The sequence below is a fragment of the Carcharhinus amblyrhynchos genome, chromosome 15, assembly GCF_965287045.1.
Source record: "Carcharhinus amblyrhynchos chromosome 15, sCarAmb.v2.hapA, whole genome shotgun sequence".
In the NCBI taxonomy this organism is placed as follows: Eukaryota; Metazoa; Chordata; class Chondrichthyes; order Carcharhiniformes; family Carcharhinidae; genus Carcharhinus; species Carcharhinus amblyrhynchos.
Genome location: NC_137338.1, coordinates 38,452,891 through 38,466,745, shown reverse-complemented (window position 1 = coordinate 38,466,745; position 13,855 = coordinate 38,452,891). Strand labels below are relative to the sequence as shown.

Genomic DNA, 13,855 nt, shown 5'->3' with positions numbered 1-13,855 from the left:
TGTATGTTCTTATTTAAACAGGGATCAAATCTGCATTCAGACATGGAGCAGAAATACATTTACAATACTTCAGAAAGATGAAATCAGGTTATTAGTTCTCATGCCAGTTCTTCCATACCAGGAAATGGTGGCAAATAACTTCTATCATATCTAGTATACAACATCAAGTTGAAAGGCTAAAAACTGATGAATAATAAAATTGAGAGTTACTTATTTTAATAACAAATCCAAGTTGGAATATCAAGTGACTGATACAAAAATCAAATTTCTCAAATCTTGATATAAAACCTACTCTATGTTATATTTTCCCCCTTTGCAAGTTTTTCTTTTCAGTCATGCATATAGAAGGAGATTTTACAATGTTCGTTTCTTAAAGAATTTATAATGTATTTCAGAATACAAATATGAGTTCTCCTGCTGGCCTTCTGAGTTTATAGAGTGAGTGGTTAAACCATACAGATCAGGAAGTTCCCAAGTTTGACTTCCAGACTGTGCTGAGTAAACTGGTCTTAGCATAAAGGACCTGCTAGATCCCAGCACTGAGTCAGGAATGGAAAAACTGGCCACCAATTGTGCTCGTAATTGCTATCCAAATACTCTTCAACCATGGCAGCTTGTGGAATAGGAATTCAATTAATAAATCTGGAATATAAAGCTGGTCTCAGTAACAGTGATCATGAAACTATCACTGATAATCTTAAAACTCATCTGGTTGACTAATGCCCTTTAGGAAAGGAAATCTGTTATCCTTACATGTCAGACTAGGTCTGGCCAGATGTGTGACTCCAGACCCACAGCAATGGAATTGACTTTTAACTGCCCTCTGAAATGGCTCAGCAAGCCATTGAGATCTATCAAACCATTACAAACTCCAAAATGAATGAAACCAGATGGACCATCTGGTCACCAAAAAGAACAACAGTAAATCCAGCCTATTGACCTTACAAAGTTTTCCTTATTAACACGTGGGGCCTTGTACCAAATTTGGGATAGCTGTCCCACAAGACTAGTGATCAAAAGCCTGACATAGTTTTCCTACCAAATCATACCTTACAATGTCCCAGTCACCACTATCTTTGGATATATAATTTCCCACTGTCAGGACAGGTCCAGTAGAGCGATGGCAGGGGGTATACAGATGGGAGAGACTTGCCCTGGAGTCTTCAGCACTAAACCCGGGCCCATGAGGTCTCATGGCATTGTAAACATGGGCAAGAAAACCTCTGCTGATTACCACCTACCATGCCCCTACAGCTGATGAATCAGTACTCCTCCATATTGAATAGCAATTGGAAGAAGCACCGAGGTGGCAGGTGCACATTATGTCCTCTGGGTTGGGGACTACCACTAAGAGTGGTTTGGCAGCAGAACTACTGACTGAGCTGACCAGGTCCTAAAGGAAAAAACTGCTAGACTGTGTCTGCTAATGGTGGTGAGGGAACCAACAAGACCTTGTCCTCACTAATCTACCTGTCTACAACAGCATTGTTGAGAGTGACCACCAAACAGTCCAGGTGGAGAAAAAACTCCCTCTTCACATTGAGGATACCTTTCATCATGTTGAGTGGCATTGCCATCATACTAAATAGGATAGATTTTGAACAGATCCAGCAAAACAAAGCTGTATATCCACAAGGCACTGTATGCCATCAGCAACAGCAGAATTGTATTCAATCTGTAACCTCATGACCTGCCATGCCCCCACTGCACTATTACCATTAAGCTGGGGGATCAAACCTAGTTCACAGAAGAGAACAGGAGGGCATGCTAGGAGCAGCATCTGGCATATTTAAAAATGAGGCGTTGACCAGATAAAGCTACAACACAGGATTATTTGTGTGCAAAGTAGCAGAGCTGCATGTGACAGTGCTAAGTGAATCCACAATCAACAGATCAGATCCAAGCTCTGTAGTTCTGCCACATGCAGTTATGAATGATAATAGGCAACTAAACAAAAAGGAGGAGGAGGCTCCACAAATATCCCATCTGGGGAGTGGTATGGTGGCACAGTGATTAGCACTGCTGCGTCACAGTGTTGGGGACCCAGGTTCGATTCTCAGTTTTAGTCACTGTCCTTGTGGAGCTTGCACATTCTCCCTGTGTTTGCATGGATTTCCTTCCACAGTCCAAAGACATACGGGTGAGGCAGACTGGCCATGCTAAATTGCTCTTTAGTGTCAGGGGAACTAGCTAGAGTAAAGGCATAGGGTTATGGGGATAGGGCCTGGATAGGATTGTGGTCAGTGCTGGCTCAATGGGCTGAATGGCCTCCTTCTGCACTGTAGGATTCTATGATTCATTGATGGAGACCCCAGAACATCAATGTAAAAGAGAAGGATGAAACATTTAGCTAGAAATGCCGAGTGGATGATCCATCTTGGCCTCCTCCAAGGTTTTCAGAATCTCAGATGCTAGTCTTCAGCCAATTTGATTCACTCCATCTGGTATGAAGAAATGGCTGAAGACATTGAATAGAGCAAAAGCTATAGACCTTGACAACGTTCCAGCAATAGTACCATGCCGCACTCGTAGCCAAGCTGTTCCAGTTCAACTGCAACACTGGCCACTATCTGGCAATGCGGAAGATTGCCTAGGTACGCTGGTACACAAAAAGTAGGGCGTATCCAGCTCAGACAATTGCTATCAATCAGCAACAAAGTGATTGAAGAGGTCACAACAATTGCTTGTGTTATCAATCAATTATTACATATTAATAGCCTGCTCACTGATGCTCAGTTTGGGTTCCACCAGGTCAACTCAGGTCCTGACCTCATTACAGGCTTGGTCCAAACATGGACAAAAATGCTGAACTCAAGAGATAAGGTGAGATTAACTCTCCTTGCCATCAAGGCAGCATTTGACCATGTGTGGCAACAAGAAACCCTGGTAAAACTGAATTCAAAGGGAATCAGGAGGAAAACTCTCCACTGGTTGGAGTCATGCCTAGCACAAAGGAAGGGGTTATGGTTGTTGGAGGTCAATAATTTCAGTCGCAGGACGTAGCTGCCAGAGTTCCTCAGGGCAGCGTCCTAGGCCCTGCCATCTTCAGCTGCTGTGTCAATAATCTTTCCACCAACATAAGGTCAGACAAAGGGACGTTCACTGATAATTGCACAATGTTCAGTATTATTTACAACTTCTCAGATACTGAAGCAGTCTGTGTCCACATGCAGCAGGATCTGGACAATATTCTGGCTTGGACTGATAAGTGGCAAAAGTATGCGGGTTAGGTGGATTGACCATACAAAATTGCCCCTTAGTGTCAGATGCTGAAGCAGTCTGTGTCCACATGCAGCAGGATCTGGACAATATTCTGGCTTGGACTGATAAGTGGCAAAGATGTCCAGGTTAGGTGGATTGGCCATGCTAAATTTCTTAGTGTCAGGGGTACATTAATTTGTGTCACACAAATGTCAGGCAATGAGCTTTTCCAATAAGATAGAATCTAATTATTGTCCCATGATATTCAATGGCACTGCCATTATTGAAAGCCTCACTATCAACATTCTGGAAGTTACCACTGATGACGAAGTGAACTGCGCTGGTCATACAAATACTGTGGCTTCAAAAAGCAGATCAGAGATTGGAAGTTCTGTGGTGAGTAACTCACTCCCAGCTCCCCGAAGTCTGCTCATCATCTACAAAGCACAAGGAAGGAATGTGATAGGATACTTTCCACTTACCTGGATGGAGCAGCTTCAACAACACTTGAGGCTTGATATCATCCACGACAAAAACAATCTACAAGATGTACTGCAGCAACTCAGCAAGTCTCCTTCATCAGCATCTTTCAAACCTGTGATCTCTGCCACCAGGAATGACAAGAGCAGCAGTAGATGCATCGGAATATCACCATTTGCAAGTTCTGCCTGAAGCCACTCGCCTGGAACTATATGCCATCCCTTCAGTGTCACTGGATCTAAACTGTAGAACTCTCTCCCTTATAGCATTGCCGGTGTATCTAAACCACATGGATTGCAGCGGTTTAAGACTGCAGTTCACCATCATCATCTTGAGGGCAAAGAGGGATGGGTAATAAATATTGACCTGGACAGAGATGCCCCATGTTTTGTGAATGCATGGATAAATAAAAAATACACTTCCATATTTGGGGTTTCTGCAATTTGGATATGGGGAAAGAGATGTCTGTGTGCTGGCTCCCAAGACTGGTTTCCTTGACCATTGGGAGAGTAAATAGACCCACAAAAAATGTGGTAATTTACACTTTGAACAAATGTGATAAACTTTCAGGGTGCCTCTAAAAATATCTGCACCGGCAAAACTAGAACAGCAATAATGTTTAATCTCATAGTCCTTTCCATCTTCACCAGATTGCAGCCATTTGCATTATACCTTCTCTTTTGTTATTTCAATTTTGCCTTTAAAATGTTATCAATATAATCATTGTAGCTGCTGTACTAACTGAAGTACATGACACAATCCTGGTACAATTTCTGGGAATCTGGGTAAATTCTAAAATCTGAAAAGATCAAGGTAGTCTGGAACATCAGGACTGAACAGTGATGTGATTATCAAATGGGAAGGCAGATGAAACTGCAGGAACTTGATGGATTTAAACATTTTTGTTCTTTTAATTATTTTGGTCTTGAAACAGAGCCAAAACATTCATGTTCTGATGCAGTACTGATGTAGCAATCATTTTCTACCACCACAGGTGGCTAGTGAACTAAGCAAACATTTCAGGAGACTCCAGCTAGGATTTGCAATCAATCCTGTTGGCTATTTTAGTAGGATTCAGAGCCCAGAAATTCTAGGATTTTGAAATTAAAGCAAAGTAAAAATGAAGTTCCCCCAATCATAAAAGCACTAGCTCTGTTCAGTTGGTAACAGTCTAGAGCCTGTGTGTCAGAAGATTCAAAGTGAGTTGAAGTCTCACTCCAGGACTTGAGGTCAAAAATGTAGACACATGCTCTAGTGCAGTACTGTCAGAGGTGCCTTCTTATAGGTAAGATGTTAAATTAAGGACTTGTCAGCCCACTCAAGTAGACAAGAAAGATTCTATGACAATATTCTGAAGAGTAGGAGAGTTACTCCCAGAGTCCTGGTCAGTGTTTATCCCTCAATCAATATTCTGATCATGACTCTTATGCTGTTTGTCAGAGCTTGTGTGCACAAAGAACCTGATGCCTTTCAAAAGTACTTAAATAGCTATAAAACACTTTGGTTTGTCCTGAGGTCACTAAAGGTGCTCTATAAACGTAATGCTTTATTTTCTTGAAAAATCAATCGATGCAATTCTTTTGATGTTATCCACAGTGATTGAGAGTGGTAGTGTTTCAGGTAAGTAGAAGACCGGAGGAGCCAAACTAAAGAAGTTAGAGAAGGTGGAGAGAGGCAGAAGTGAAAGGGTGAAAATTGGAAAGATTGGAAACACTCAGAAGTCAGGCAGCATGGATGATGAGAGAAAGAGAATTAATATTTCAGGTCACTCTGTTCTAATGGATAGTCATAGTGTTCTCTCTCCACAAATGCAGTGTTTCTGATTTCCAAAATCCACTGTATTTTGCTTTTGTTTTGAGGTGAAAGACTGGTTGCGGTCATTAGAAAGGTGACATTTTACATTCCATTCATTGCGTATTTGAAGATTTTTCATTGCTGATTTGAGGATCTGTTTGCTAGGTGATGGCTGGGTGATATTATCGCTAGACTATTAATCCAGAAACTTAGGTGATGCTCTGGGGACCTGGGTTTGAATCTCGCAGATAGTGGAATTTGAATTCATCAAAATTAATAAGAATCTACTGATGATCATGAAACCATTGTTAATTGTTGGAAAAACCCATCTGGTTCACTAATGTCCTTTAGGGGAGGAAATCTGTCGTCCTTACCTGGTCTGGCCTACATGTGACTCCAGAGCCACAGTTGACTCTCAACTGCCCTCTGAAATGGCCTAGCAATCCCCTCAGTTCAAGAGCAACTGGCCAGCCAGTGACACTCATGTCTCATAAATAAACTAAAAAAAACTTGCATCATTGACCTTTACCCATGAAGGAATGGCTGGAGTCAAACCAATTTAATTTCATACAGGATGCTGAAATATAGCAGGCTGGTCCAAAGCATACTCAAATACAGGTCACTGAGGTGTTATTTCATGGTGAGCATAGTGCTCAATACTAGAGACACATATAAAAATAATTAGTTCATGTAACCTTAATCACTGGATAATTGACAAAGTTTACCCTGTCCATGTCAGAATTGTAGCTATGTATTAAAATCCTTGAGTTGGTAGCACAGTCATGCCCCCCCTCGTCTCTGAGGCATACATTGAAATCTACAGATAACGCTTGTTCCAGAGGAGGCAGTGTAACTTTCTGCAGCCTGTCACAACAAACAAAGTTAAAAGACATATTTTGTTTAACTGTGAACAAAGCCACAGGAGATTTACTAGTTAGTAGTTACAGGTATAGCCAATATAAAATAGAAAATAAATTAATTTGGACAAAGGAATTTGTGGAGTTCCATTCAAGTAAACACCTAACCTCTGACACAATCCAAATTCACCTGTATTTTCAATTAGCAAAAAAAAACTTTTTTACCTCTGGTATATTAGTGAAGAAGGAATTGAATAATGAAGTCCACTCATCTATTCCGTTATCTTTGTTATAAAATTGGTGTGCATAGTGAACCATACAGGCAAAACCAACCTTCACAGAAAGCTTGAACAATCACCAGTCAGCACGCAGTTAGTCATCAAAATGGGGCAAGTATACAAAAGATACATATTTTTAAATTTGTTACCTCACAGGAAGCAGACTGATTGCGATAACTTGGCACAATCTTGAAGGTAATACTTCCTCGCATTTCTCTCTGGAAAGGAGGAAAAAATGAATATCTATTAAAACCCTAGTCTGGCATTTAAACATTACCTGCAAATTGAAACGACTACATTTTAGCAACCTAGGTTGTGCTGTACAGTTCCACAACAAAGGTTTGTGTTTTTTAATCTATTCACGGGACATGGGCTTCATGGCTAGGCCAGCATTCATTGGCCACCCGTAACTGCCCTTGAGAATGTGGTGGTGAACTACCTTCTTGAACTGCTGCAGTCCACGTGGTGCAAGTATACCCACAGTGCAATTAGGGAGGGAATTCCAAGACTTTGACCTGGTGACAGTTAAGGAATGGTGTTCATGTTCCCCTAGATCTGCTGCCCTCGTCCTTCTAGATGGTAATGGTTGTGGATTTGGAAGGTACTGTATGAGGGGTTTTGGTGAGTTCCGGCAATACATTTTGTAGATCGTACATACTGCTGCCAATGTGTGTTGGTGATGGAGGGAGTGAATGTTTGTGGAAGGAACGTCAATCAAGTGGGCTGCTCTGTGCTGGACGATGTTGAGCTTGTTCAATGTTGTTAGAGCTCCACTCACCCAGGTAGGTAGAGTATTCCATCACATTTCTGCTTTGTGCCTTGAAGATTGTGGACAGGCTTTGGCGGGTCAGGAGCTGAGTTACTCACTTTCGGTTCCTAGCCTCTGATCCGTTCTTGTAGTCACAGTATTTATATGGCTAGTCCAGTTCAGTTTCTGGTCGATGGTAACCCCTAAGATGTTGATATTGGGGGATTCAACCGTAATGTCACTGAATGTCAAGGGGAGATGGTTAGATTCTCTCTTGTTGGAAATGGTCATTGACTTGCACAAATGTTACTTCCACTTCTCAGCCCAAGCCTTGATACTGTCCAAGTCTTGCTGCATTTAGACAATCTAAGTATCCGAGGAGTTGCAAATGGTGTTGAACATTGTTCAATCATCAGCAAACGTCTCCATTTCTGGTCTTATGATGGAAGGAATGTAATTGATGAAGCAGCTGAAGAGGATTAGGTCAAGGACACTACACTGAGGAACTCCTTCCAGTGGAATTCTGGAGCTGAGATGGCTGACTTCCGACAACCTCAGGCATCTTCCCTTGTGCTAGGTCTGACTGCAACCAGCAGAGAGACTCCCTCCCTGCCTCCCAATACTCCTGCTGAGGTCAAACCAGTGTTTTATAAAAGTTTTGTCATAACTGTCCAACTTACGTACTCTCGAGGTGAACAACCAGAGAGCGTAGCCCATATCAAGATCATCTGGGATGGGATGCTGCATGTAGATTTTAGAAGATAGGAAAGAGACTTGTAAGAAGGTAGTTGTTTCCAGATTATTCCTGGTACCATAAGCCAGTGAATATAGAAATAGGAAGATAGAACAGATGAATGGGTGTCTGAAAGGATGGAAGGCTTTAGATTCCTGGATACTGGGCTAGGTTCTGGGGGCAATGAGAATATGCAGGTTTTACTTCAACAGGGCCAGGACCAATGTCTGCATGGAATGAATTGCTAGTGCCATGGGAAAGGTTTAAATTCACTTGGCGGGAGTTGAAGAATGGGAACCAGAAACTGTAATATCAGAAACAATAAAAAGATACATAAAAGATTGGGAGAGATAGATAGAACTGGAGTAAGAAATAGTAGGATATTGAGCGCAGTCAGAGGAAATAGAGCAGGATGTAATTCAGATATACAGTATATGCATTGAGTGTGGGAAAGGAGGTTAGTCAGCTGCAGGTGCAACAAGCCACACAGGAATATGATGTTGTGATGAAGACCTGGCTCTAACGGGCAGAATTGGGCACTAAAGATTCCTGGATAAAAATAATAAGGAAAGATAGGAAAGAAAAGGCAGGAGGTGTGACAGTATTATGGGGAATATTACAGTATTTGAGAGAGAGGATTTCCTGGAGCAATCAATGATATAATCTATTTGGTTGGAGTTCTGAAACAATAGAGGTGTTCGCACTCTACTGGGTATATTCCATAGGTCAACAACTAGTGAGAAAGATTTAGAGGAGCAAATCTGCAGGCAAATTACGGAGAGGTACAAGACTACAGTAGGGGTGGTAATGGCTTAGTAGTACTGTTACTGGACTCAATCCAGAAAACCCATGGTAATGCTTTGAGGACCCAAGTTCGAATCCCACCACGCAACTGTTGAGATTTGAATTCAATAAAAACCTGGAATTAGAAGTCTAATGTTAACCATTAAACCATTATCAATTATCATAAAAACCAACCTGGTTCACTAATATCCCTTAAGGAAGAAATATACTGTTCTTACCGAGTCTGGCCTACATGAGGCTCCAGATTCACAGCAATGTGGTTGACTCTTAGCTGTCCTCTGAAATAGCCGAAAAAGTCATTCAGTTCAAGGACAATTAGGGATGGGGATTAAATGTCAATCTTGGCAGTGATGCCCATATTGCATTGACGAATTAAAAAAAAAGGGGACTTTAATTATACGAACATAAACTGGGATAATATTATTTAAATAACAGAGGAGGAAGGGAGGAGACTTTTCTTGATCAGTACATTCCTAATCCAGTGAGAATAAGTTTCTGGAGAATGAAGTGTGCAAAACAGATCAAATGTCAGTTAGGGAATATTTAGGGAACAGTGATCATAGTATCAAAAAGACATAGGGCAATCCAGAGTAATGTTACTCGTAGGGTCATGGAAAAGGCAAAAAGAAATCCAGAGGAAAAGTACCTAATTAGATGGGGCCAATTTCAATGGGTTGAGAACAGAGCAGTCTCTAGTAAACTGGAATGAAAGATTGGCAGGCACTGACGAAAAGTCATCCAGACTCGAAACATTAGCTCTATTCTCCACAGATGTTGGCAGACCTGCTGAGATTTTCCACCATTTTCTGTTTTAGTTGTTGTAAATTGGAATGAAAGATTGGCAGATCAATGGGCTGATTTAAAGGAGAGCCAGTTTGGTATATTTGATGTACATCTGAGGAATAGGTAGGGCAGTCAAAACCAGAGCTTCCTGGATTTTTGAAAGAAATGCAAAGTACTTTGATCAAAAAAGGGCACATAGTGACAAATGTCAGGTTGATGATTCAAATGAGAATCAGGCTGACTACAGAAAGATTAAGGGCAGCGAAAAGGCGCAATGTAGAAGGACAGAATAAAAAGAACGAAGAGGAGACAGGCAACTAACAAAGAGGAATCCAAAAGTTTTCTATACGGATATAAATAGTAAAAGGGTGGTTATAAAACTGTAACCAATTATGGACCAAAAAGTGGATTGCATGGAGGCAAAGAGTATGGCTGAGGTGCTAAATGAGTACTTAGTGCTTGCTTTTACTAAAGGGGAGGTAACTGAGTGACTGGATTGCTAAAAATGGATAAAGAGCTTTTAGAAAAGTTGATTTACTTAAAATTGTACTTAAAATCGATAAGTTGACAGGACCTGATGAGATGCATCCTTGGATGTTGAAGGAAGTATGAGCAGAAATTGTGAAGGCGCTGGCCATAAACCTCCTTAGATATGGGGGTAGTGCCAGAAGACTGGAGAATTTCAAATGTTTCATTCTTATGCAAAAACATAGTGCGAGGAAATACCCAGCTATTATAGGTCAGTCAGTTCAGCCTTGGTAGTTGGTAAGCTTCTAAAAATGATAATCGGGAACAAAATTAACAGTCACCTGAACAAAGGAGGTTAAATTAAGAAAATCAGCATGGATTTGTTAAAGATAAATTGTGTTTAAGTAACTCAATTGTATTTTTGATGAGGTAACAATGAAGGTTGATGAGGGTAATGCAGTTGATGTGGTTTATTTGGACTTTCAAAAGACATTTGATAGAGTGCTTCATAACAGGTTTGTGAGCAATTTGGAGCCCATGAAATTAAAGATACAGATGCAGCATGGATATAAAGGAGCAATAGAGGTAAGCAGCTGTTTCTTGTACTGGAGGTAGGTAAAACATGTCCCTCAGAGATCAGTCCTCAGATTACTACTTTCCTTGATTGACATTAATGATCCAAGCTTGGGCGTCCAGGGCATATTTTCAAAATTTAACATATGGCAAAATGGTCTAAATGTGATTCAAATGCCTGTCATAGAGGTTAACGAACATTACGTGCACCATAAGACACCATATTTCCCAATATTAGAGACAACTTTCTTTTATTCATTTATGGGATGTGGGCATTGGCAGCTGGACCAGCATTTATTGCCATTGCTAATTGTCCTTAAATTGAGTGGCTTGCTTGGCCATTCCAGAAGGCCCTTAAGAGTTACATTTTGAAGTCACATGTAGGCCAGTAGATTTCCTTCTGCAAAGGGCATTAATTGATTAAATGGTTTCTTACAACAATTGACAATTAGACTTAACCAGATTTTTATTGATTCAAAGATCCCCAGGGCATTAGTCGGGGTCTCTGGATTACTAGTCCAGCACCAACCAATACCACTACTCCACTGCCTCCATGTAATCTTATTAACTGAATAACTGGCGAAGTTCCCTGAAGGAGAAATTTTTGGATTTCTAAAAGCCTATCTTGTAGAACAGAGGATTAGAGGTTAATAAAACTATTAAGCCATTCATATTTAGCACTGATAAAAGTGATTTGACCAATCCGATATACTATTTAAGATACAGGGTGTACACAAAATTCACAAAGGAGGAATAGTGAAGAAAGGAAGGCAATAAGAAAAAGACAGGGTTACCTTTGCCTGATTCTAAACAGGCCTACTTCTGAACAGATTATGAGCAGAATAGTTAAGATTGAAACAATGTAGGAGGCCAGGGAAAGTGTAGGTACAGTGTAAAACAGGGAGATCAAGATTAGTAAAACTGCACAAATAAAAGAAGGTATATGCTGCAGATCCATTGGACATTGACATGTTCCCTTCTGTTGGTAAGGATGCTCTTGCAGGCATGCCTTGCATAACCAAACAGGCCCCACTGAAGAGAATGGGTCAGATTCAAGGCAGGGTCAGGGAGACCCTATCCCACTCTGTTATTAACTAGGAAGAGGAGAATCCAACCCTTTGCACCTATCCATCAACTCAGGGTTCCTGGTTACTGTGAGCATAGTCTAGCTCTTGTCACTAGAGTTGATGATCCACATATCTCCTTGCACAGTAACCACTGGCTCAGAATTGTGCAGCATTGCTTCTTCAGTGACCACATTTACAAAATACAATCCAGAATACAGTCTTCATCCTCTCTTAAGGCTGTGGAGTATGGCCAATTGATCCTTGAGCACAATGATCCTTTGTGTCCAGAAGTTTGATTTTCTGATGGGAGATGTGCTGATGGTGGATACACTGACGTATCAAATTCCACTGTGCTATTAAGGCTGTACTGGCCTTTGGATCACAAATTATTTACTCCCCAAAATGTATGAACTATCTGTGATATTGTTCAGGTCAAACTGGTTGGAATCTTGGATAACAGATTAGTTGGAGGTATGGGAATCATCACTACACTTCTTATATTTGCATTAGTAATATTAAAATTAACACATACACAAGACACATGAGAAAGGGAAACTCCTTACTCAAGATTTGATTGGAAGCACGGTGAAACAACACTCAGAGAGCTTGGAGAGGCAGGTTTTAAACTTACCCTGTGATACAGTAAATGCAGTACACAGATTTGAGAGGCTGGAACAGTGTAATATTAATAAGAGTTTACTTTTCTCTACAGTCAGTGAAAAGCTATGAAAGACTCAGCAGAAAGGAAAGCAGAAAGGAAAGCAGAAGAATGAATAAATATGGTTTGAAGTGTTCAAAGTTACTGGTAGCTAATTTGAGATTATTAGTTTTTGTAAGTTAAGTTTCTCTTAGTCTCAGAGTCGAATTTTCCAGTTTTGTGACTAATTGTGATTGTTCCGGCAGCGACCTTCCCGCTGGCCAGAATGGGGAAACTTGTGCCCGATTCCAGGCTTGGAAGCTAATTAATTATGCACAGGCAAGCACTGGGTTGAATCACCTGCAAGGCTGGGAGCTGATATGGTTGCCATCAGCTGCTGGGTTGAAAGGTCCTGGTGTCATATTTAAATGATGCGGAGATGCCGGCGTTGGACTGGGGTAAACACAGTAAGAGGTCTTACAACACCAGGTTAAAGTCCAACAGGTTTATTTAGTAGTAACCGCCACTACCTTTCAGAACGCTTGCTGATCCTTTGTCAGGTGAGTGGGAGATCTTTTCACAAACAGGGCATATAAAGGCACAAGCTCAAACCTTCACGACACACAACAGCACAGCGTCGCTGAGCAAAGACTGCTAGCCAAGTTCCACCACATAAGGACGGTCTCAGCTGGGATCTTGGGTTCATGTCACATCATCTGTAACCCCCATGACTTGCCTGGACATGCAAAATCTCACTAACTGTCCTGCCTGGAGACAATACACATCTCTTTAACTTGTGCTTAATACTCTCTCCATTTATGCTGTCTGTACCTTTAAGAGTTGATCAGCTGTAAAGACTCGCATTTCAATCATTATTCTGTAAATTGAGTTTGTGCCTTTATATGTCCTGTTTGTGAGAAGATCTCCCATTCACCTGATGAAGGAGCAGCAAGCGCTCCGAAAGCTAGTGGCATATGCTACCAAATAAACCTGTTGGACTTTAACCCGGTGTTGTAAGGCTTCTTACTGTGTCATATTTAAATGCCAGTTCAACACTCACATCCCGTTCTCTCCAGCCCACATCTTCACAGAAAGTCAAACATGTCCTCAAGCCTGAAGTAAAAGACTAGAAGCCTCTAGAAGAAGGATGCACCCCAATACAGCCACCTCGCCTCTGATGAGTCCGAGCACAAAAGCCCAGGGATGGTTCGAGGAAACATAAAAACCTCACATCTCTAGCCCTAGAAGTCATTGCCGAAGAGATAAATGCATGCTTTTTTTAAACAGGGAGGCTGAGACCACTGCCCTGATCAAATCTGAGGCGGCTGCAGCTGAACTTGCTAGGGAAGACAGGGAACATTCCTGTAGGGAAGGGGAGATTGGCCTCTCCCAACAACTTGACACAGATCACAGTTCCACTAATTCATCAATT

The 13,855-nt window shown here is 41.2% G+C and overlaps 1 protein-coding gene across 11 annotated transcripts in view; it reads right to left on the bottom strand.

Moving 5' to 3' along the window:
- Positions 1-13,855, bottom strand: part of caska (calcium/calmodulin-dependent serine protein kinase a) — a 417,836-nt gene that overhangs the window by 41,201 nt on the left and 362,780 nt on the right. For all 11 annotated transcript variants that reach the window (XM_080203831.1, XM_080203835.1, XM_080203832.1 and 8 more), the window contains one exon: positions 6,760-6,828. In XM_080203831.1, coding sequence (XP_080059957.1) covers positions 6,760-6,828 — 69 coding nt within the window. The remainder of the gene's footprint in view (positions 1-6,759; positions 6,829-13,855) is intronic.